General features: G+C 39.5%; 1 protein-coding gene across 3 annotated transcripts; it reads left to right on the forward strand.

Moving 5' to 3' along the window:
* The first annotated feature begins 568 nt into the window (after window positions 1-568).
* On the forward strand, window positions 569-22,082 carry syt10 (synaptotagmin X). Of its 3 annotated transcripts, none has more exons than XM_051952161.1 (7): window positions 569-1,015; window positions 1,644-2,037; window positions 8,532-9,093; window positions 12,305-12,425; window positions 12,589-12,760; window positions 14,544-14,673; window positions 17,527-22,082. In XM_051952161.1, exons 1-7 carry the CDS (start codon window positions 829-831, stop codon window positions 17,596-17,598), a joined length of 1,638 nt encoding a protein of 545 aa, XP_051808121.1. In that variant the 5' UTR covers window positions 569-828; the 3' UTR covers window positions 17,599-22,082. The 3 variants fall into 3 exon arrangements, with proteins under 3 accessions (XP_051808121.1, XP_022071855.1, XP_051808127.1); XM_022216163.2 differs by having other exon boundaries at window positions 570-1,030; XM_051952167.1 differs by having other exon boundaries at window positions 916-1,030; window positions 1,727-2,037.
* The last annotated feature ends 501 nt before the right edge of the window (window positions 22,083-22,583 follow it).

The raw sequence follows: 22,583 nt of genomic DNA on the forward strand, positions 1-22,583 counted from the left end.
TTTTGGTTGCATTTTTGTCATATGTCCATTTTTTGTCACTTTGTAACTTTTTGTCTAATTTTTTTGTCTCTTTGATTTTGTTTTGTCTCTTTTTGTCATTTTGTGTCTCAGTTTTGGAATATTTTGTCCTGTTTTGGTTGTTTTTTTTGTCTTTTGTTGTCTGATTTTTGATCATAAAGTAAAATACTACATCATTCAGTTCCAGATACCTATGACGAAATGTTTTGTGCCTTTTTGTAGACACTCTGTGATCTGTTGTAATGTGTAAATGACAAACCGAGGCACAATATTGTTGAAATTGAAGTTATTTGTCTTAAAAAAAAAATTCAGGTTGTTCATGACGTTTTGTAAAAAGACTATTCCTTAAATGTGAACAATTTCAGGATGTACTATTTTGCACTAAAACTAAGGGGAACATTTGGAGTTGTGGTTATTTATGCTGTGATTTTACTGGTATGGCACACTGGAGATTAAATTGGGCTGAATGTGGAACCTGAACTAAGATGAGTCTGACACCCCTGGTCTAAAGCAACACGTGCTGCGCTGAGAGGCGGGGACGCAGACGGGTCCCTCCTGGGGCACACTCCGGTCTGCACTGGCAGCAGTAATCCCGTTACCGACACCAACCGACAGTGTCAACCCAACGCGCCTCGCTATTGGACGCAGTGGGGGCTGGACTCGCGCACCCCGCCAGCTGTTCTCCAAACGCAGGGAGCGCGTGTGGCCAGTCGCTGCTCGGTGCGCGCTGGATATGGATCAGGACGCAGCGCGCCTCCCCGCTGTCTGCCGCGGACAGGCTGCACTCCGCGGCGCATAAACGGCGTCCAGATGAACCGCCGCCCTCCCGGCTCCTCCGGCGTGCAATGGCTTAACAGGAGAGACATGAGTGTCCGGACGGATGACAGCATCACCTTGTGCCAAAGGGCTCTGCAAATCGTTACGGAGCTTTGTCTCACGGGACACGTCGACCGGGAGAAATGCTCGGATATATTCCCGCTGGAGAGCAACATACTAGGTAAAGGACATGCAGGTAAATGGAAAAAAAGTCAATTCTTTTAATCACTTTTCTCTGTTCTTCTGAAGTAGCTGCAGGTTTGGCGCGTAAAGGAGAAACTAATCACAAAGTGGCACGAGTTAAAACTTCACTGTACCACTTAGTTTGGTTTATTTTTTCCCGTGTAAACAGTTCTCAAAGTGTTCATCTACCTGTTACGCATCTTGCAGCAGCTCAGCGCGCACTGCTAGAATAGCAACAGTTGGACAACAGACTGAGGGGAAATAAAGATCAGTCTTTGTCTCGTCTTTCTGTCCTGCAGTCTGGGTTATTACGTCATTTAAATAAGCTGCATGTATGAGCTAATTAAGCCTCCTTGCATATCCAATCTGTGCACATGTTGCATTTTAAAATCAGCAAGACCAGGAAATGTCAGCAGCACACATATTTTCCCTCTTTGTGTGATTTTCTTGATCTTGACTCTGGTTTTATATGACTTTCTATCAACCAGGTGCACATGCTGCCCCCTCTTTCTTACAGCTTGCTTTCTCTCCTTTTTTCTCCCTCTCCCTTGCATGTTTGTCTGTCATATTTTGTCCCTCGCCTGCTTCTCCTCCTGTCTGTGGTGTCACCTGTGGAGTAACTGTAGACATCTCTATTAGCCTCCTTGCTGTGGTCGTGGGTTTCTGTGGCCTCGCCCTGTTGGTAGTCTCTCTCTTTGTGTTTTGGAAGCTGTGTTGGCCCATTTGGAGGAGCAAAGCTCTGTCGGCCCACGCCGAAAATGGCCTCCGCGTGGGTTTTCCCGACGTCCCTCCGCCCAACTCCCCGGTGGTCACCGAGTGTAAAGTGGCGGAGTTGGAGAAGAAGTACCCGCTGGAGGTGAAGGTCAACGGCCGGAGCTCCGTCAAGCTCCTAGAGGCAGCCATGAAGATCAGCCAGACGTCTCCGGACATCCCTGCTGAGGTCCAAACAGCCCTGAGGGAGAAGCTGAGCCAGCAGGCGAAGATCCAGAGGCAGACCACTGAGCCAACCTCCTCCTCCAGGTACCCTCACATGACACAGCTAAAGTCCCCATCCCTATTTACATAAAGCACATATCTGCTACTTACAGTTACACTGCAATACACTGCAACCTTTCCAAATCTATTTGTCTTATTTTTAGTCAAAATATCTCATCCCCCTTGATTTAAGATAAATTCACTCAACAAGAGACATTTCAGCAAGATGGAGGGACTTGTTTTAACCCTTGTGGCGTCTTGCGAGTTAAAGTTGAGCCGTTTTAAAGTTTGAAAATGTGGGGAAAAAAAACTATTTTCCCAGTGAAACTTATGATGTCCACATTTTCAGCATTTTTGGGAAATCTTAACATTTTTTGGTAGAAAGAAAAATGTTAAAAATGTTTAAGAACATTCACAAAAAATCTACCAAAATCCGGCGAAAATCGCTGGATTTTGGTTGATCTTTATGTGAATGTTCTTAAGAGAATAATAGAAGTTTTACTGATAAATATGTAATCACTTTGAACATTTTAAATATTTTTTGTAAGATTTTTACTCATTTTTTAAAAATATTTCCAAGAATTTCTTGCCAAATGTGGGGGATTTTTAAAAAACTAAACTTTTAAGGAATTATTGGAATTTTCTTCCTGAAGGTTTTGCAAATTTTCAGAAATTTGGGGAAATTCTTTTTGGCACATTTTTGGGATTTTTTTTCAGACAAGAAAACAGTTTTTGGTGCTCGTAAATGAGGACAAAAGGAGGGTTAAGACAATCCATCCTTAATATCTTGTTAAATCAAACAATCTTGAAATTATCTTCTTTGAGTTGTATTTTACAAGAAAACTCATAATTTTAATACATCTCAAATTAGGAGGTCACAAATCTATTTTTGAGTGAAAAACTGCTAATTTTTTTTTAGCATGTCTGGCTTATTTTAAGACACCTAAGCTTGACTATCCTGGTCAAATAAAGCTTCAAATAAGTTTTCCAGCTAATTTTAACATTTCAATATTCTAAATATCATATCTTATTTCAATAAATCCTACCAAGCCCTTTTTCACTTGTTCTATTGGCAGAAGAAGAAAAAAAATGTCTTAAGGAACTTTTACCTTGAAATAAGTGAAAAAACACTTATTTCAAGGTAAAAGTTCCTTGAAATATTTTTTCTCTTGTTTTTCCAGTGTAGCAGCCTTTTTGAGCCCACTTTGGCGTTTATTTCCCCCAACCCCTGCCTTATACATAACCGATGCCCACACAAACGCCGTCCTGACAGTTCGTGACAGCGTTGAAACTGCGCCCGAGGTGGATTTGGCACGTGTCATGTAGATCATCACTGGCTGGCTGGTGACCTTGAGATGCTGTTGCACATGAAAAAATATCTGAATCTGGAGCACATCTGAAATGTCCTCTTGCTGCAGTTTGAACCCTGTAATCACAGTCAAGCTGCTATGGAAACGACGGGAAGCAGCCCCAGTAATTAAACAATCGGCTCGTGCTTCTCTTTGTTTCCCAGTGCTGTGTTTAAACTGGAACATCCGTAACAAGCGTTGCTGTGGGGAGGGAGCTGTCACGTTGAAACATTGGGTTTCTTGTGAGACGCGGCAGGCAGCTGTGCTCAGTTTCTCACAGAACGCCAATATTGACACGTGCTTTGGTTTGTTGTGAGGCTCATTAATTAAATTATACTGTTACTAAGTTCTCCATGAATTACCTACCCACCCACCAGTGGCACAGGAAGGCCAGGTCAAAGAGTACAACGCCCACTTTCTCGATCCTTCCACCCACTTTTTTGACAGTGAGTCGATGTGGAAGCAGTTTCACCGATTATTACCTTCTGAAAGATAAAAAGTCCACACCACCCACAACATGCCACAGTAGATCAAGGTTAATTGTCGTCTTCGGGTCAGTCTTAGCTTAAGAGGCATTTTATAACACACTATAGCAGGGGTGTCAAACATGCGGCCCGCGGGCCAAAACTGGTCCTCCGGAGGGATTGTGGAATCCGGCCCTCAAAGTGTAAAAATTACAGAGAAGACATTAACTGCAAACTGTAAATTAGTAAAACTATAAATTCAAAATAATTTCTAGACCATGGCAAGTTGTTTTGATCATAAAGTAAAATACTAGCTTGCTTATTGTTCTTTTGTCGTTTTGTGTTGGGTGTTTGTAATATTTTGTCTTGTTTTTGGTGGGGCTTTTTGTCTTTTTTTTGTTGTTTTGATCATAAAGTAAAATACTATACTTTTCAGTTCCAGATACTTGTGATTAAAATTTAGAGTTGTGGTTATTTATAGGTTATGTTGTGATTTTACTGGTCTGTCCCACTTAAGGTCAAATTGGGCTGAATGTGGAACTGAACTACGATGAGTTTGACTTCTTGGCGTCTTTGCTGTAATTTTTACACTTTACAGAGTCCTCTGGCGGGCCGCTTTTGGCCCGCTTGCCGTATATTTGACAGCCCTGGTCTACACACGTGGACAAAATTGTTGGTACCCCTCAGTTAAAGAAGGAAAAACCCACAATTCTCACTGAAATCACTTGAAACTCACAAAAGTAACAATAAATAAAAATTTATTGAAAATTAAATAATCCAAATCAGCCATCACTTTTGAATTGTTGATTAACATAATTATTTAAAAAAACAAACTAATGAAATAGGGCTGGACAAAATGATGGTACCCATAACTTAATATTTTGTTGCACAACCTTTTGAGGCAATCACTGCAATTAAACGATTTCTGTATTTGTTAATGAGCGTTCTGCAACTGTCAACAGGTATTTTGGCCCACTCCTCATGAGCAAACAGCTCCAGTTGTCTCAGGTTTGATGGGTGTCTTCTCCAAATGGCATGTTTCAGCTCCTTCCACATATGTTCAATGGGATTCAGATCTGGGCTCATAGAAGGCCACTTTAGAATAGTCCAACGCTCTTCTCTCAGCCATTCTTGGGTGTTTTTGGCTGTGTGTTTTGGATCGTTGTCCTGTTGGAAGACCCATGACCTGCGACTGAGACCAAGCTTTCTGACACTAGGCAGCACATTTCTCTCCAGAATGCCTTGATAGTCTTCAGATTTCATCGTACCTTGCACACTTTCAAGACACCCTGTGCCAGATGCAGCAAAGCAGCCCCAAAACATTACTGAGCCTCCTCCATGTTTCACCGTAGGGACAGTGTTCTTTTCTTCGTATGCTTGGTTTTTGAGTCTATGAACATAGAGTTGATGTGCCTTACCAAAAAGCTCCAGTTTGGTCTCATCTGTCCAAAGGACATTCTCCCAGAAGCTTTGTGGCTTGTCAACATGCATTTTTGCAAATTCCAGTCTCGCTTTTCTATGAGTTTTTTTCAGCAGTGGTGTCCTCCTTGGTCGTCTCCCATGAAGTCCACTTTGGCTCAAACAACGACGAATGGTGCGATCTGACACTGATGTACCTTGGCCTTGGAGTTCACCTTTAATTTCTTTGGAGGTTGCTCTGGGCTCTTTGGATACAATTCCAACGATCCGCCTCTTCAATTTGTCATCAATTTTCCTCTTGCGGCCACGTCCAGGGAGGTTGGCTACTGTCCCGTGGGTCTTGAACTTCTGAATAATATGAGCCACTGTTGTCACAGGAACTTCAAGCTGTTTAGAGATGGTCTTATAGCCTTTACCTTTAAGATGTTTGTCTATAATTTTTTTCGGATGTCCTGGGACAATTCTCTCCTTCGCTTTCTGTTGTCCATGTTCAGTGTGGTACACACCTTTTCACCAAACAGCAGGGTGACTACTTGTCTCCCTTTAAATAGGCAGACTGACTGATTATGAGTTTGGAAACACCTGTGATGTCAATTAAATGACACACCTGAGTTAATCATGTCACTCTGGTCAAATAGTTTTCAATCTTTTATAGAGGTACCATCATTTTTGTCCAGGCCTGTTTCATTAGTTTGTTTTTTTAAATAATTATGTTAATCAACAATTCAAAAGTAATGGCTGTTTTTGATTATTTAATTTTCAATAAATTTTTATTTATTTTTACTTTTGTGAGTTTCAAGTGATTTCAGTGAGAATTGTGGGTTTTTCCTTCTTTAACTGAGGGGTACCAACAATTTTGTCCACGTGTGTATATTGTTTTGTATGAAATGTGTCTACCAGCAGGTCAGTTCTCCATGTTTCCATGTAACTGTCAAGCAAATATAAAGCAAATTTTTTGAAATATTGTGAAAATGCAAATTAGAATTGTTTGTATTAACTGCTCTGGTTCAAATAAATTAGGCTACGTCGTATTTTCTAGTAGCTCTTGGTTGTACTGAACAATGTTTCAAAAATACAGAAACAAAAGCAGTTTTAGCCGACTGCTATTTGAGCATCTACACTTGAAAAATGCAGAGAAGGCAGTTGGGAAAGTTGTGATTATTCTGTCATGTCTGACATGTTTCATGCTGTCCAGAGATGAAGACACTAAAAGAAGCAGAAACAGCTACTCAGTTATGCTGCTGACTTTTTGAAAAAGTGAAAAATCACCTCAAGCAAATTACATTTTTTTTTTCAAATTTGGGATTTTTTTCCCCCCAGAGTTTGCCTTTTATTTATAAAGTAGGTATGTAAAAAAAAAATGCATTACAAAAACACTGCGAGTGCTTGGAAAAAGTTCTGGGGGAGCGTTTGGATGAAATGTCAGAAAAGAGGGTCAGTCACAAAAAGGTGGCACCTGCTACCAAGGACTTTTGGCTAACTAGGCACGCATAGCTCGACCACTACAGTGTGCAGAATAGTCTGGCTGAATAGTGTTAGCATTCGGCTATTGGGGAAAAAAATGCACTTTTTGTTGGACAATACTAAGCCCAGGATGCAGCAACAGTGTCCCTGCCAATAAAGTGAGCATTTAGGTGAAACATTAGTATGCAGGGAGGGGTGAGCAGTGTCATTAAAATGGCTAATTCACCAAAAGAACCCAACAGGGCCGCTTTATTGCACAATTCTGTGTAAAACTTGCCATTTGTAGCATGTAAGCTGCTGCTCGGAGGTTGTTTTTCCATAGCAAAGGTGCATTTTGCTATAATGGAACTGCAGAAAAACAACAAAGCCTCCGTTTTGAGTAGCTGGAACCTGTAAAATATGCAGTATTTGAAAATATGATTCTTAAAAAAGTGTACAATCTACACAATCTATGAGCAAAACAATTTACTTTCAATTTCTTCGTTGATGTACCAACTAAAAATCCAAAGTGTCTTCAGTGTTTGCAGTGTGCTGCATACGTTTTTCAACTTTTTAAGTTTTAGAAGTGAGGAGTGTGACTCTGCAGATGTAGGCAGTTCATATAAGCCTGCCATTAGATGCTCACTTCAGACAGCTTTGTCCTCCCCTTACATCATTTTTGAAAACCAGCTTTTTTCAAGAAACAAAAACCTCCTGGCAGCAGTCTCTCTGTGGATTATCCATTATAATGACAATTCCACCTGTCGCTGTCGCTGCTTTGAGGAGACACTTGTTGCTGCATACTGGGTTTATCTCTGGCCAAGACGATGATTGGTTTGAAAAAAAAAAACAATCTGGATTGTTTTTTCGCCCTATACCGCAGATGTCATGAACCCAGCAGAGGTTATGTAGATTGAAGGAGAACTAAAAGTTTCCAATATCCAAAAATGATGAGCATTGATTTAAATTGTTCGTGCTAATTTGTGTTCAGTTCTGTATTTTAGCCATTGCTTCCCATTTCCCTTGAGGTTTGTGCCGGCTCTTAGACAATGCCCAGCCTTTTATGTTGTTTGTAATAGTTGAATGTAGTATTTAATCGTAGGCTTTGCTTCTTGAACCATATCATTTGTGCCACGACTGCCGGATCGCTGCGATTGTCTTACTGTCAGAACGGAGGATGGCCAGTTGCTAGGTGACAACATCGGCGAGTCAATCACAGCTGTGGTTTTCTCAAAAGATGTCAATTTCGCTGAAAGTTGCAGCATTTAGGTAATTGGTACTCAAATATGAATGTTAGAGCTGTTTTTCAGTATACAAAAATCACAGGCAGTGGTGGCAAAAGTTTGTCAGTGTGACCTTTCGTGATTTATTCCTGCTTGGTGCCATTGTCAGAGTTGTTTTTTTTGCCAAAACACTATGTTGGACTGGAAGTGCGACATTTTCTTATATGGCAGTCTACAAAAAATCAAGTGTGTGATATGTTGACTTTAAACTATGCACTTAACAAGCTTCAAAAGGACAATATTGGGATTGTTACATCAAGCACAATGATATCTCTGCTCTTCTTAAGTGGGACTGACTCTTCCACTTTAGTCCTCCAGTAAATTGGCACCAATGCATATCAGGGGGACTATCAGGTTCAATAAATATTTACATGCTTCTATTCTCAGTTTTTGTGCTTTGTACTGAGGCCTTACAACCAGTCAGTGGTAATTTTTGAGCTATTCTCCATATTATTATGCATGGTTTTTAGATGTAGTACCCTCCTGACAAGCCATTAGCACCCATCATAACGAAAGCCACTCATGCGTGACACCAAACGCACTCGAGACATTTACCAGATGCCCTCTACCCTTTTCAACAGGCACAATTCATTCCGCCGCCACCTGCCTCGTCAGATGAATGTCACCAGTGTTGACTTCAGCATGGACACAGTGCCTCTCCGCCAGTCCTCGACAGTGAGCATTGGAAGAATAAAACCTGAGCTCTACAAGCAGAAGTCTGTGGACTCGGAGGACGAGGCCAAAGAGCCCGTGGAGACTTGTGGAAAGCTGAGCTTCTCGCTTCGCTACGACTACGAGGAGCAAGCTTTGGTGGTGAGGATCCTCAAGGCCTTAGACCTGCCCGCCAAAGACTTCACAGGCACCTCCGACCCCTACGTGAAGATCTACCTGCTGCCTGAGAGGAAGAAGAAGTTCCAGACCCGAGTCCATCGCAAGAATCTGAACCCCATGTTTGACGAGACCTTCTCTTTCCCTGTGGTGTACGATGAGCTGTGCAACCGCAAGCTGCACTTCAGCGTCTACGACTTCGATCGATTCACGAGCCACGATATGATCGGCGAGGTGGTGGTGGACAACCTCTTTGAACTCTCTGATCTTTCCAGGGAGGCGGTGGTCTGGAAGGATATTCACGCAGCAACGACGGTGAGTGGGCGTTCACACCAAGACACTGCCAAGTCCTCACATATGTGGAAAACGTTGCTGTACAAGAAACATTGCAACAGGAAATTTGTACTGTTTCTAGAAAGGTCTGATCAAGAAGCATTGTACTGATTCACCTCTGAGAGCCTGAATTCTGGCAGGTTGAACACACTGTATTATTCAGATGCTTTGAGAAAAGGATTTAATCAGTCAAGCAGCCACTCACACTTCCCAGAGACTGCTGGGTCTTCTGCAGACGTAATTATAGCAGCACAGAGTATAAACATCCAACCACAACAGCGGAATCTCTAGTGCAGGTAGACGAACAGGGTATTGCAGACAGCATGTCCTCATATGAACTCTCCCCAGAAAAGACCTGACAATTTACCCCTGAATGCATTCACTTCTACATTAACCTTTATCATAATTTGTTCATGCCTGTCTGCTTTGCTGATGATTGCTTTAATTGTGAGAAACGCTAACCCTTTGTTTTCTGGTCACTCTAGCTTACGTAGTCTAAATTAGCTGCAACACAATAACTACAATTTTTCACTTTGCATGGGGATTAACTTGACTGGATTTTTTTTCTCTCGATCAAAAAAAAAAAAGCCACCTTATCCATTTGCCTTCACATGTGAAAAGTTGATGATTTTTGCTGCTGCTTTCTAAAAGCAACAAGATTTTAGGAGAGAAATTACATTCCTATACAACTAAAATCCATTCTCATCTTTGTCTTGAGGGAAATGTATTTCCTGCTGGATTACATTGAATACACTGTAAAATTAACATACCCTTTCCCTTCATTTTACTGCTTTATTCTTGCTCCTTTCCAGTCAGCTAGTCATGTATTAGATGGGGCTGGACCAGAGGACCTTCAAACATGTCAAGAAAGGGTGTAGAATGTTCTGAAATACGAGTTTGTTGTTTTGGAGCCTAAACCTAAGCAAACAGTGAATGGAAACCAATAGTAAAAAACAAGTAAAAACGATACTTAAGTCTAAAAATAGTGGAATTGAAAAGCCCAATCTGATAGGTGAAAGTCCTGTTTGCTGACTTTTGCTTCCATCCACCTCTCCAGCAGCCTTCGTTGAATTTTGGTCTTTCAGGCTTACGTTTTCGGAAGAATGCAGTTTAGCTGTATTGAAATGTAATTTCTGGAAGACTGGAAGATTGGCTAACACAGACTCAAAAGTTATGATTTAGGTTATGAGCACATATTTCTGGCCCCATTGGAAGGAGATGTCTTCAGTTTAGTCTATAAATTAGCCGGACATCTGCTGACTCCCTAAACATTGGTGAAATTTGATGTAGAGTTTTGTCATTCACTCAAAAACAAGAGAACAGTGATTTATGCTTTTGTAACATCAAGACACAGGACATTTTTTTGGTTGCAGTTTTTCTCCTGAACTATTCCACAACTTTGTACACAGATCTCGTTATAGTTTATCACTTGGATTATTCTAGCCGTTCCTTATCCTTTGTGTTGATACACCTGAGGGCAACTTTAGTTACTTTATGGACCTGAACCAAGATTAAAGAGCTGTCTGTATGACATACGAGAGCTTTTATGGTATATGGATATTGGATTTGACTGGAAAATAAGAGATATTTTACAAGATACTATGAAAACCACACTGTCAGCAAACCAGAAAATGTAGTTTTGGGAGGAAAAAAACTTGCTCAGTTATCAAGAAAATTGCTGTATTGATTTCAAGGTTTTCAATTTTCATGGAGTTTAGTTCTCATACAAAACCCTGATGGTAGTCTAAAAGCAAGATGTAAAGTGTTTTATTTTGCTGCTCTTTGATATCACTCATCACACAATTTTCTACCCTGCGAGAATAGAAATATTTAGGTCTTTTCGGGACTTAGGTACAGATACAAGCAACTGTAAGTTCAGAATTCTGTTTACGTTTCTGGTCATCTGTTTTTGGACAACAGACAGACTACATATGGTCGATAATGAGTAGTCAAACACAGTACAGGTTTTAGCTTAAGCTATTAAACGAACAACATTTACTTTATTTCAGTTGATGTAATTAACTTCACACACCATAGCACCTTAATAATAAGATAGGCAGCATGAAATGTTGATGAATACTGAAATAATGATTTTTAAGCTACATTCTAGCTTCAGTAAATGCTAAAATTGTTTTTCGTTTGGGAAGCTAGCTAACGAAGCCCCTAACAAGCTCAGCTGATGTGACTGAAGTGAGGTTTGTTGGATGTAAAATGAATAGTCGGCAGTAGTGGTGACTGAAAATGATAGTAATATGTGGATATTTAGCAGATAGGAAACATAGTTCAACATCTTAATTTAGCATGTTAACATTTGCTAATAAACTAAGCAAATGCTCATTGTAAATGAACAAAGCATAAAGTACAGATGACAATGGGAACGCCTGCAGTTATTTGGGTATTTGGTCATAAACCAAACTAAATGAACAAATTAAACTGTTGAGCCGATGGTTTTCAAGATAATGCCCTAATAACCAAAAATGTCAGCCTAGTGGTGTTGTTTCCCATTTCAGTTAAAGATTAACCTCCTAAAATCTCATCTATGCGTATCAAAGTGACATATTTAGAAGTTCTTCCTTGAAAAAAATCCCTTAATGCCATAAAATAAGTTTCTATAGAATGAGTGGATTGGATCTACCCCAGCCTCAAACACTGGAAAATTATCCATACACTGAATTTTCAAAAAAACAAAAACAAAACCCATGTGGACACGTTGGCAACACAAGAAAAAAGCAAGATTGTCACCAGAGAAGGTCTTTAAGGAAATTTAAGGGGTTCATAATACGAAGTAAAACTCACCTTTTGATGACGACTGTATGTACAAAATTCTACAGCAAATCAACCAATAGTTGTTGAGATATTTGTGTTTGGCCCAAACAAAACAACAATACCATCCCTAGAGACAACAAGTAAGAACTTAGTGCTTTTCAACTAACAGATCAGATAACAGTGTAATAAAAAATGATTAACAGCAAAGTTTTGGTGCCTAATCAGCATTGAAGGATTGAAAGCGCAAACTATCACAATAGCCTGCAGCACAATGCTAATCAAATGCTCAGTATTTAGTGACCGAATATGACCTCTGTTATAAGCTGACCTATTTATTCCTATGCTCTGGCATTTTGATCCACAGAATGTGGCCAAAGCATTTAAAATGTGCTAAATTGATTTTGTTGTCTTTCTTTTTGTCCACCAGGAGAGTATTGACCTGGGAGAGATCATGTACTCGTTGTGCTATCTCCCCACAGCAGGGAGAATGACCCTGACAGTCATCAAATGCAGAAACCTCAAAGCCATGGACATCACAGGCTCTTCAGGTAAAATAAGGCACACATCAAAAGCAAAACGTGGATATAAAGTAAAAATCTTAGCCAACTCGGAGTCCAATAAATAGCCTTCCCTTTGGCATTTGTTTCTAACTTGGATTCCAACAGATGTACAAATGAGCAAATAATATAACAGTGAACTTGTGTCTCCCAGATCCGTACGTGAAAGTTTACCTACTATGTGATGGACGGAGGTTAAAGAAGCGAAAAACAACCACCAAGAAAAGCACACTTAACCCAGTGTACAACGAGGCCATCATCTTCGACATTCCCCCAGAGAACGTGGAACAAGTCAGTCTGTCCATCATGGTGATGGATTACGATCGGTGAGTTCAATACTCCTTTCAAACTCACACTTTTATTTGTGTGCTAACTTATTTGCACAAGTGTTTTCTAATCAACAGTTAGCCTTTCAACACCATTAGCTAACACAGTGTAGCATTAGAACACAGGAGTGATGGTTGCTGGAAATGTTCCTCTGTACCTCTATAGAGATAATCCATTAAAAATCAGCCATTTCCAGCTAGAATAGTCATTTACCGCATTAACAATGTCTAGACTGGATTTATCATTCATTTAATGTTATCTTCATTGGAAAAAAACAGCTTTTCTCGCACAAATTAGGACATTTCTAAGTGACCCCAAACTTTTGAACAGTAGTATGTAACAACTGAAAGTCAATGGAGTCGACAGGTAAAGAGGAAAATTTGAAGATTTGAGACTGATGTTCACAATGAATTCAACTGCTTCTATGAGAGGTGATCATGCGGTTCCAATGCCGTTCGTAGTGCCTAACCCCGTCACGAGCCAGAAGACCGTGTGATACCAGTACCTGGGATGAGCAGACCTTTATCTTGAGGATTGTCAGTGGTGCTGAAAGTGGGGGTCTTCAGCTACCACTAAGAGAAGAAACAGCAGATTTCACAGTGGAAGAGCCTGCAGTCTCCAAAACCAGCAACCCAGTCTCTACAAAATTGAGCTAAACTGCATTCTCTGTTACACTTGTAAGAAAATGTATTCTATGCCAAATTTTGTTTGTCATAATATATCACAAATATGTTTGTACTTAACATATATTTCCCTTTTATATCACTGTGTTACTGTTGCTCCTTTTTAGTCAACCAATCATACACTGATGGGGAGGGACTCATCACCCTGGTTACGTAGGAAATGGATTTTTAACCCAAACTAGGATGTTGTTTTATTAACCCTAACCAAGTAATTTGGTTGCCACCTTGTAAAAAAGTCTACCAAAACATATATTCTTAAACACAACTACGTAGTTATGGTGCCTCAGCCAAACCAGAAAGTATGTAAAAACCAAAAAGGACAACTACAGAAAACAAAACTAATATACTGGTCTCCTTTGTGGAAGTCTTGATGCATTCTTAAGCCTTCATCTCGTTCTACTTTCTTACATTGACTTTGTGGTTCTTTGAAACTGGGCACCATTCCCACAATGTCAAAGGTGAGAAAACACAAAACTAAGTTATGCTTCCCCTAAAATGTAATTGAGAATGCAGTGAAGTTGTAGAGGAACATTTTTTGGAGATATGGTTGAGACTGGACAAGGTGTATCAGGTCATGGGTGCAGCAGGAATTAGTCCCTTAGGGGTTTTACTGTCAAGAAAGTTCTACATTCTGAGGTGAGTCTGATAATTAGGCATGGGTTTTTTGCTCCACTCCCAGATTTGGCTCTCTTTGACTTCTTTTAGTCGCCATTTTGACACAGTTTAGGAGATTCAGTGCTCATCACAGATGGCGCTTGACATGTTTACATAACAGGATTTCCAGGAAGTGATGCAAGCACTGCAGGAGGGCTGGGAGTGGTGCACAAGGAGGCTCCTTCTACAGCTATGATCGCCAAGTTTAAATCAAATACAGCTTGTGATTTTTTTCAGGTGAACTCTCTGAACTTTCTGCTCAGAGCTAATAGAGGTCAGTTAGCTTTTTTGCTTACGACCTTCACAAACTTCCAGTTTCGTTTCAAGATATTTAAAGCTGGTGAAATACGGACTTATATCTCAGATTAGCCATGATTTTGTGTTTTAGATCTACTACAAATGTGCATACAAAAGCGTGTTAATGTGTATGCTTTACTACTAACAGGGTTGGACATAATGAGGTGATTGGTGTGTGTCGCACTGGGCCAGAGGCTGAGGGTCTTGGACGAGATCACTGGAACGAAATGTTGGCTTACCCTCGGAAACCCATCACGCACTGGCATGCTCTGGGAGAGGTACACACAATTCTTTCACTTCTCACTCCGTTTTTCCCCCTTTTTCAAAGGACCCACATTTACAGAGATGTCGAGAAGCTCTTGAGTGTGGCCTTGACATGAATACGTACAATGCTCAGCAAGTCAAAGCAATGATACATCATCAGAGTCAGATTTTCTGATTGTTGTTGCAGATTTGTCATTCAGCTCCTCCTCCTCTTCTTGATTTTCTCACTGCAGCTGATGATTAAATCCCCAAAAACTCATCTCTGTGAATCAGATTTACTTATTGAGGTTTTTTTTTTCATGAAAATAATCCCTTCCTGCTCTAAAATGGCTCAGAAGTGAGAAGAAATTCAAATCTGTGTTTTTGAATGGCAAAAATAGGTCAATTCCTTATTTCGTTCAGGATTCTAGGATATAAAAAGACCACACCAAGGTAAATAAAACAATGATTTTGACTAGAAAGGGTTGGAATTTGTTGGGGAAAAAAATAGAAACAGAGGTGAAGAGTCAGATGGATGGATGGATGGATGCTTTATTAATCCCGAGGCAAATTCAAATAGCTAAGGTAATATCTATTGAAAACGAAAATATTTATTCCCATTTGCTATTTCGTTTTCAACAACTATTTTCTAAAGTTTGACGGATGTTGATATTTTTAATCTGGGATTGAAGGATTTTACACCAATATTCTCCTAAAAATTCCAACAACTCTAACAATGAGCTTGAAGGGATATTTTTTGATTTGCAGATTTATTAGTTGCCTTGCCCAAAACCCAATGAGAAGTTTAATTTAATCTCTGTGTTCAACACAGAGAAAGAAACTGTATTGTCCAGCTGGCCTAGCTTTGTCAAAGGTGGGCTCACTACTGTCTTAAGTGTATTTAACACATGTAGAAACAAACACAGAGAACGGTAATGAGCATTTAGCATGTACCTGGGAGTTTTTTTGTTGCTGGCTTTGCAAATCGGTGACTTTTGGTGACTAATTCACATGTTAACAAGATAATTTGCAACTAAGACAACCCTGTGATTATGAACATATTTCATTCTTTTGACAAACGCCAACTGTTTCACTCCAGTTCATGTAATTTCATATTTCACATGTTATCAATTCTTCTCCTCTTTTGCCACTCCCAACCTGACGAATAGGAAAATACAGGTGATTACCTATTTTTAGTGGTAAAACTACTCAAGGCTTTTATAAAAACCTGTGATCATAGACAAAAAAATAATAATTCTGTCTAGCTCTTGTCAAAACATCAGTGTCGCGAATACTCGGCTCATCTTAAAAGAGTTGGACCTATTCCTGGGGATGCTTTGTGCAGTGGGACCACACCAGATAAACTCTCTAATGACAGACCCTGATCAACAAAGAAGCAGCAGATGAGTGCTCTAATTAGTCCACACTAATGAACACACGAGCATCATGTGTGAGAAACTGGACTCTACAAGGTAAAAATCGAAGGATTCATACGATACGAAGCATGAAGGTGGTTTAGGGATTCATTTAAGAATTCTGTGACACTCAGCATACACCTGACATGTTTTGTCATGATTTACGTAAGTGTAGCGATCAAAAGAAAACCCTCTATTGTAGCCACTGTTTAACCTTCTGTACCTCTGATTTTTTGCTCCCATCACATTTTTACTCACTGTAGGCTAATTTTTAACTGCAATATAAAGTGGAAACAGCACAACCATGGCTAGACATTGTGAGAAAGCTGAATTTCTCTGATGACTTGAATCAACATGTAGATTTTCCAAAGTGCTAATATAGGAAAGAATTTGTTTTTTCCGTACTATATACTTTTTTTTTAAATTTATATTTAGAGTCCGAGCACCACAAACCTATTGAAACCTATGTGTTTATTCTCTTATGATATTTTCTATGTCGGACGGAAGAAACGCATTTTTGATGCCCTAAAAATACTCGAAAACGTGTTACAATTTGCACACACACAAGGACTGGTGAAAAATTCGATATTTTATTGGAATGGCATGCATGTGTGCCAAAATGGCTCAATAGTGCCCCCTGGCATATTATGAAAATTCAGCCTTTGGACCGCATTTCACCTACAGCTACAAAATTCAGTACGCATATGTAACTCGTCAGGAAGCACAAAAAAGGCATCTTGCACCAATACTTAAAACCCAACAGGAAGTCAGCCATTTTGAACCGCAAGAGAGCTGAAATTTGGCCAGGATGTACACCAGGCATGGGTGATCAAAAGTTATCAAAATGCTCCGCAAAAGTCAGAGGATGCGGAAATGGCAACCAGCGGAATGCATTTTAGATGTTGCACCATAAAACAGGAAGTGCTGTCTAACTAGCCCGTGCATGCTCCAATCTGCCTCAAACTTTACATGTGCCATCAGTGCCCGGCCCAAATCACATCCATAGGCCGATATATACTCTCAGTTACAGCGTCATCTGGTGGACATGCCTGGGATAGCCGAGCTGCAAGGATGCAAGGACCCGACCAACACTGCTTGCAGCTTTAATTTTATTTGTTTCCATACTTGTCTCCCTACTGCTTTGTGTAAACACTGCCTGCAGATCAACCCAGTTCAGCTGAAAAGTCCCTGAATTTTTGTCTTTTGATGGTTGGTCACAGCTGAATGGCTTCACAGATTTACAGAATCTAGATAGAGCAAACTGTTTATTTTGGGGGATTTTCAGTTAAGATGTGACGATCACAATTAAAGCTTGGTTGAATTTAACGTGTCTTTTTAGAGTAAAGATCTGACCTATCTGAGCTAAACTTGCCTATGATCACAGTGTGTCCTCATGATTCACGAAAACACCTGCTTAACTACCAAAAACACATGGGATCCCTCTGTAAATCTGTGTGATATTTTACCTTGCAGTGGCCCGGAAGAGCAGCAAGCTTTGAGAGTCAAGGTTCGTGTCCTTCACCCAAACCTCCACAGACTCCCTGATGACCGCGGGGAGAGTCATCATCTCTGTAAGAAACCGGACGTTTGTTTAGTTTCTGAGAAGTTTTGTTGCCTATCAGTCGCTTGAGAGCATGTTGTATGAAAACTAAATTCAATCCCATATGTTTCTTATGTGGTTGTGCTACCATTTTATGTATTCATTCAAATGCAAGTTTTTCCAAGTGCACTACAGAGCTGGCTATGCACAGCACTCAGTCACTCAGTTCAAGAGTTAGTATTTCATACACTTGCTTTAAAATTGTTCATTTACCAACCAATTACAACATGAATGGTAGGCCTCATGACAGCAAGTCCTTAGCAACTCTGTCAAACAATTCAATAATTTGAGCGACATTTTTCTAGCCCTAGAGCTCTTTAGTGTGTTACCATTTTACTCTGAAGTGGCACAAAGCTAAAGGGCTACACTGCTCAGTGCCATGAACACATTTACTCTGAAAACACTCAATAAATCCACTGAGTCGTGATCCAGGTTTTAGTTGGAAAAAAAAACTGCAGGTAACTGAAGGGCTGGGTGAATCTCTCAGAAAATCCACCAGTCACAGCAGGACTCCTCTATTTAGAGAAAAGTAGCAGATACATGTAGCAAACAAATGTACAGCGAGATTAACAACAATCAAATGAACGTGTCTTTGTAATCACTTCATAGTAAAGTTGTTCCTACAAACCCGCCTGAACCTTACAAAAACTTAAAAATGACAAATTCAAACTTATTTTTGTACACACCAGTTCGATTTATGTTCATGACTGGAAACTGAAGCAGTGTTGGTCAGAAAAAGCTGAAGCTATACTTTAAATTTCCCTTATATTGCAACTGAAAGTGAAGTAAAACTCATGAAACACTGGTGCATAGGTCATGCTTTGGCTCCAAATTCTCGGGATATCTGGGGTGATCATTATTATCTTTACCAACAACTACCTGTGGTAACTTAATGGGCAATATTTCACAATATGGAATCTAGTCCTGTCCTTTACTACGTAAGATTTTAGGCTAACATTAGCAGCTCTGTGCTACTCTGTTGAACTGGATGAAAGTTACACCAGTCAGCCACAACAATAAAACCACAGGTACAGAAATGTTATTCACTTTACCTGTAAAGGGCCTTCATTGAAATACTTTGAAATTCAAAAATTTCAGCCCTGGAGTGATATTGGAAGACATTGCGAGGCTTTTGTACTTTTCGGACATTAAAATTCAAGGTCAGTCAAGTTACCATATATGGTTCCTTACCTGGTAGTGATTAAAAAAATATTCCGAGAAATGTATATATACCATCACTTAGCACAACTACTCAACCGTAAAATGTGTGTTTCGTCAACTAACCATGGTTAGTTTTGATGTTTCGACCTTAAATATGGAAGAGAACTGAGCCGCAAGTCCGTCTTTTTCCCAACTTCGGAGAAAAGAGAAAGTTTGATACATTCCAGGCCTCTGCTGATTGGTCAAATGTCACAATGTAGTGTGCTGTGACATAGAGTGATCTCTGCTGATTGGCTGGGTGGAAACTGCGTGCTTCACAGCCTCACTGAGAGCCGGGATCAACGCCATATTTATTATGTGTGGAAGCTACCAAATATGATTGCTTGCCCTATGAAGGGTTAACATCGTGCTAAATGGCAGCAGGCCAACATTTCTTGAAACCAATGTGCTGAAAGATGAAAAAAATGAGCAGTGGAGAGATCTTAGAGACTTTTACAGGAGTCAAATTGGCATTACGATGATGCTCCGGGTAATGTTCTGCTGGGAAACCTAAGGTCCTGCAGTTATGGTTATTCTTCTTTGACAAGGACCACCTACATAAGCATTGTTGCAGACAATGGGAAATGATTTGCACATAGATAGTCCTTTTCCATCTTGGCAGTACTCAAAGCTGAAAGGCTTTACGATGTTTTCTCATTCATCTACGGTGGCAGAGCTGCTTTGCAAGGAGCTGCTGTTATAAAAATGCTTGTATGCATCGAACCACCAACCTTGCAATTATTGGACGACTCACTCTTCCACCTGAGCCACAGCGGCCACAGTGCACAATTCCAGCAAAGCAGCTGCATTCTCTGATGGTAGTGCAACAGACAGACCTTATTTCACAATTTTTTAAACCATCTGCTGCTAACGTTTTGATGCCTGATACCACAAGACACCTTCAGAGGTTTGGTGAAGTCCAAGCCTCAATGGGTCAGTGCAGTTTTGGTGGCAGGACAAGGATTTAGTTAGGATGGTGGTTTTAATGGTGTGGCTGATCGATGAGTAACGGGCAAACATGTTATCTGTGATATTATTATATTTGCCAAACAAACTGGTTTGTCCTCTTTCTAATTTTATGAGGCGGAATTAAAAGTGAAGGAGAGGTGTTTAGAAGTACACACAACGATGCATAAATCTGACCTCTGTCTTGCTTATGAGCTCATGTTTGGCACTTTAACAGACTACTTAAATAAAACATAGCTGACATTTGTCCTTAATATATTTTACAAACTATAAATACATGACTAACTGGGCCAATATAGAATTGTGGGATTTTTTGTAACATAGCTGATAGGTATCATAGCTGACATTTTTGCTGTTTTCAGGCCTAAAATCAACATGGCCGCCTATAACTAAACACCACATGGCATTTTTAGAAAAATATTCTTCTACATATTATATATACAACTGAGTAAAATTGAAATTGAAATATATTTATAAAAATATTATAATAGACCTGTGGACATGTGCTAAATCCACACTTGACTCACACACTACTTTATATTAAATAACTCAGAAAGCCTTGGAGTCTTTCCGGTCTTTTCTTCAGGAGGAAATGACATCATGTGGAGCAGGTCATGTGATTTGGAATTAACACACTTCCTTGAGAGGTGTTTTTGTAATGGGGAACTTAGCTGAAAGCGACACAATTTGTTACTGTCCATATAAAATTTGATTTATTGCCCAAAAAAGAAATATCTGTCATGATTATCTCAACTTAATAAAAAGAACGCAATCAAAAGGGTTAGAATACGCTCATTTTATTATTGTTTAGCTAATTAGTAGTTGGTTGTTTTAAATTCAGACAGTTATTTAGTAGACATTTTAGTGACATCCATTCATTTTTTATTAATAAGTGATTTCTTCCATAATAAATGATTATGGAATTTGTACAGACATGATCAGAAAAACGTTCGCTTTTTAACGGTTTGTAAAAATGTCTGCAAGTTTTATCCCATGGACTTCAAAAGTCCCTCAATTATATACTGACCCAACTGGCTCTACACTGGATTAAAATAACAATGCATTGTCTTCAACATGGATCATCAGTGTTTAAAGATGCTAAAGTTTTGCTTGGGGACATGGCCTCAGACTTCAGCATGACCTCATATATGTAGCAGTCGAGTGCATATGTAAGACCCCGACAGTATGTTGACTTTTTATGCTATAAATAATATTTAACAAGGTAGCTTCAGCTGGTATTTCAGGTGACAAAAATGAGAAGCTGGCTTTCTGAAATCCAAAACGCACTGTTTAAAGAACTTTCTTAAACATTGCTGTATTGCCTCACAGTGGTAACAACAGCAGCTAAGGAGGAGTGAATGTTAGCAAACACTTATTTGCCAACATAAATCAATGTATGCAGTACACCAATCTCAACATAAACACTTGAGAGAGAATAAACTCTACTGTACTCTTTTCCTCTGCAGTTGCAAATTCAGGGAATTAAAGTCCATAAACTACACGTAATCTAACATTTGCAGATGTTGTGTGTATTTTTCCATTGAGCCATATGAAATTAAGTTCAGTGCTTCAAACACGAAACATCGACTCAGCTTCTCCTTACTTGTGAGTAATAAGAAATCAACATAGCAAATAGAAAAAAGGCTATGTACTGTTATCTTACTTGCACATGCAGTTAATGATGCTTTTTCCCTGCTCTGCCCTTAATATAAAAAATAAATCAATATTTTTACTCGTAGCATGCCTGTCACCACTTTAAAAAAAAATGTTATCGAGCGAAAATGTGACTAATGAGTATGTTAAGAGTATTTGCAATTTTGATCTTTGTGTTTACAGTTGTATATATATACTTGTCGATGGCACTGCTTGTATATACTGAAAAGTGAAATTGAAGAAGTTGTCGTAAACTTATGGAAATAGAGACATCACAATGTATTTCTATTGTTTGGTGATACTTTGAAAAAGCTCAGACTTGTAATCGAGTGAAATTTATTCTGTGATAATTGTGAACAACTGGTCAAACTACAAACACAGTGAAGCCAACTCTACCTTATCAAGTTATTCCATGTTTAGGAGTTTAGAGCTTTGAGCTGTAATCGTTTGCCTGTTGGTTGATTCTATATGGAGCAAGAACAACTGCAACTACTGTCATGATGTGTACAGTTTGTGATAACTTTTGTAACAATTTAAAGTAAACATTTGAGATATCATTTATTGTATCTGTTTCATATGTTTAACAACGTAAATAAAAAAAACAGTCATAGAGTGTCTCTCTTTGTCTGTGAAGGCGTCACATTTAAAGATTCCTGCAGGAACTAAATGGATCTACAGATGTCTGCAGTGTAGTACCCCAAGAGTTATTTGTTTACTCCGCCAAGGAACGCAGCGGAGTTATGTGACAGTCGGCTTACATTTGTCCGTCTGTACTCAAAAATGGACCAACAGATTTGGATGAAATTTTCAGGAAAGGTCAGAAATGACACTAGGACCAAGTGATTAGATTTTGGCAGTGATGCAGCTTATAGTCTGGATCCACGGATTTGTTGAAGATTTCTGTATCTCTGCAAGATTAAAGCTTGTTGAACATAATTCAACAACTCTGTCAGTGTGCTGGATAGTAAAAAGAATATTTCTTATTAGCTCTTTCCAAGAAATGCAGAGCAGTGATTCGCTTTACAGCCGTTACAGCTCATGGCACATAAAAGCAGCATAGTAAAGTAGCCCCTGTCTTTCTCCAAACACTTTTGTTTTTTGTTTTTTTCAT

This window comes from Acanthochromis polyacanthus, chromosome 1 (genome assembly GCF_021347895.1).
Source record: "Acanthochromis polyacanthus isolate Apoly-LR-REF ecotype Palm Island chromosome 1, KAUST_Apoly_ChrSc, whole genome shotgun sequence".
NCBI lineage: Eukaryota > Metazoa > Chordata > Actinopteri > Pomacentridae > Acanthochromis > Acanthochromis polyacanthus.

Coding starts and splice junctions, on each gene's coding strand:
- syt10 (XM_022216163.2), top strand. CDS start 829: ATGAACCGCCGCCCTCCCGGCTCCTCCGGCGTGCAATGGCTTAACAGG. Junction 1,031..1,643: donor ACTAGGTAAAGGACATGCAG/GTAAATGGAAAA, acceptor GAGTAACTGTAG/ACATCTCTATTAGCCTCCTT. Junction 12,761..14,543: donor ATGGTGATGGATTACGATCG/GTGAGTTCAATA, acceptor TACTACTAACAG/GGTTGGACATAATGAGGTGA.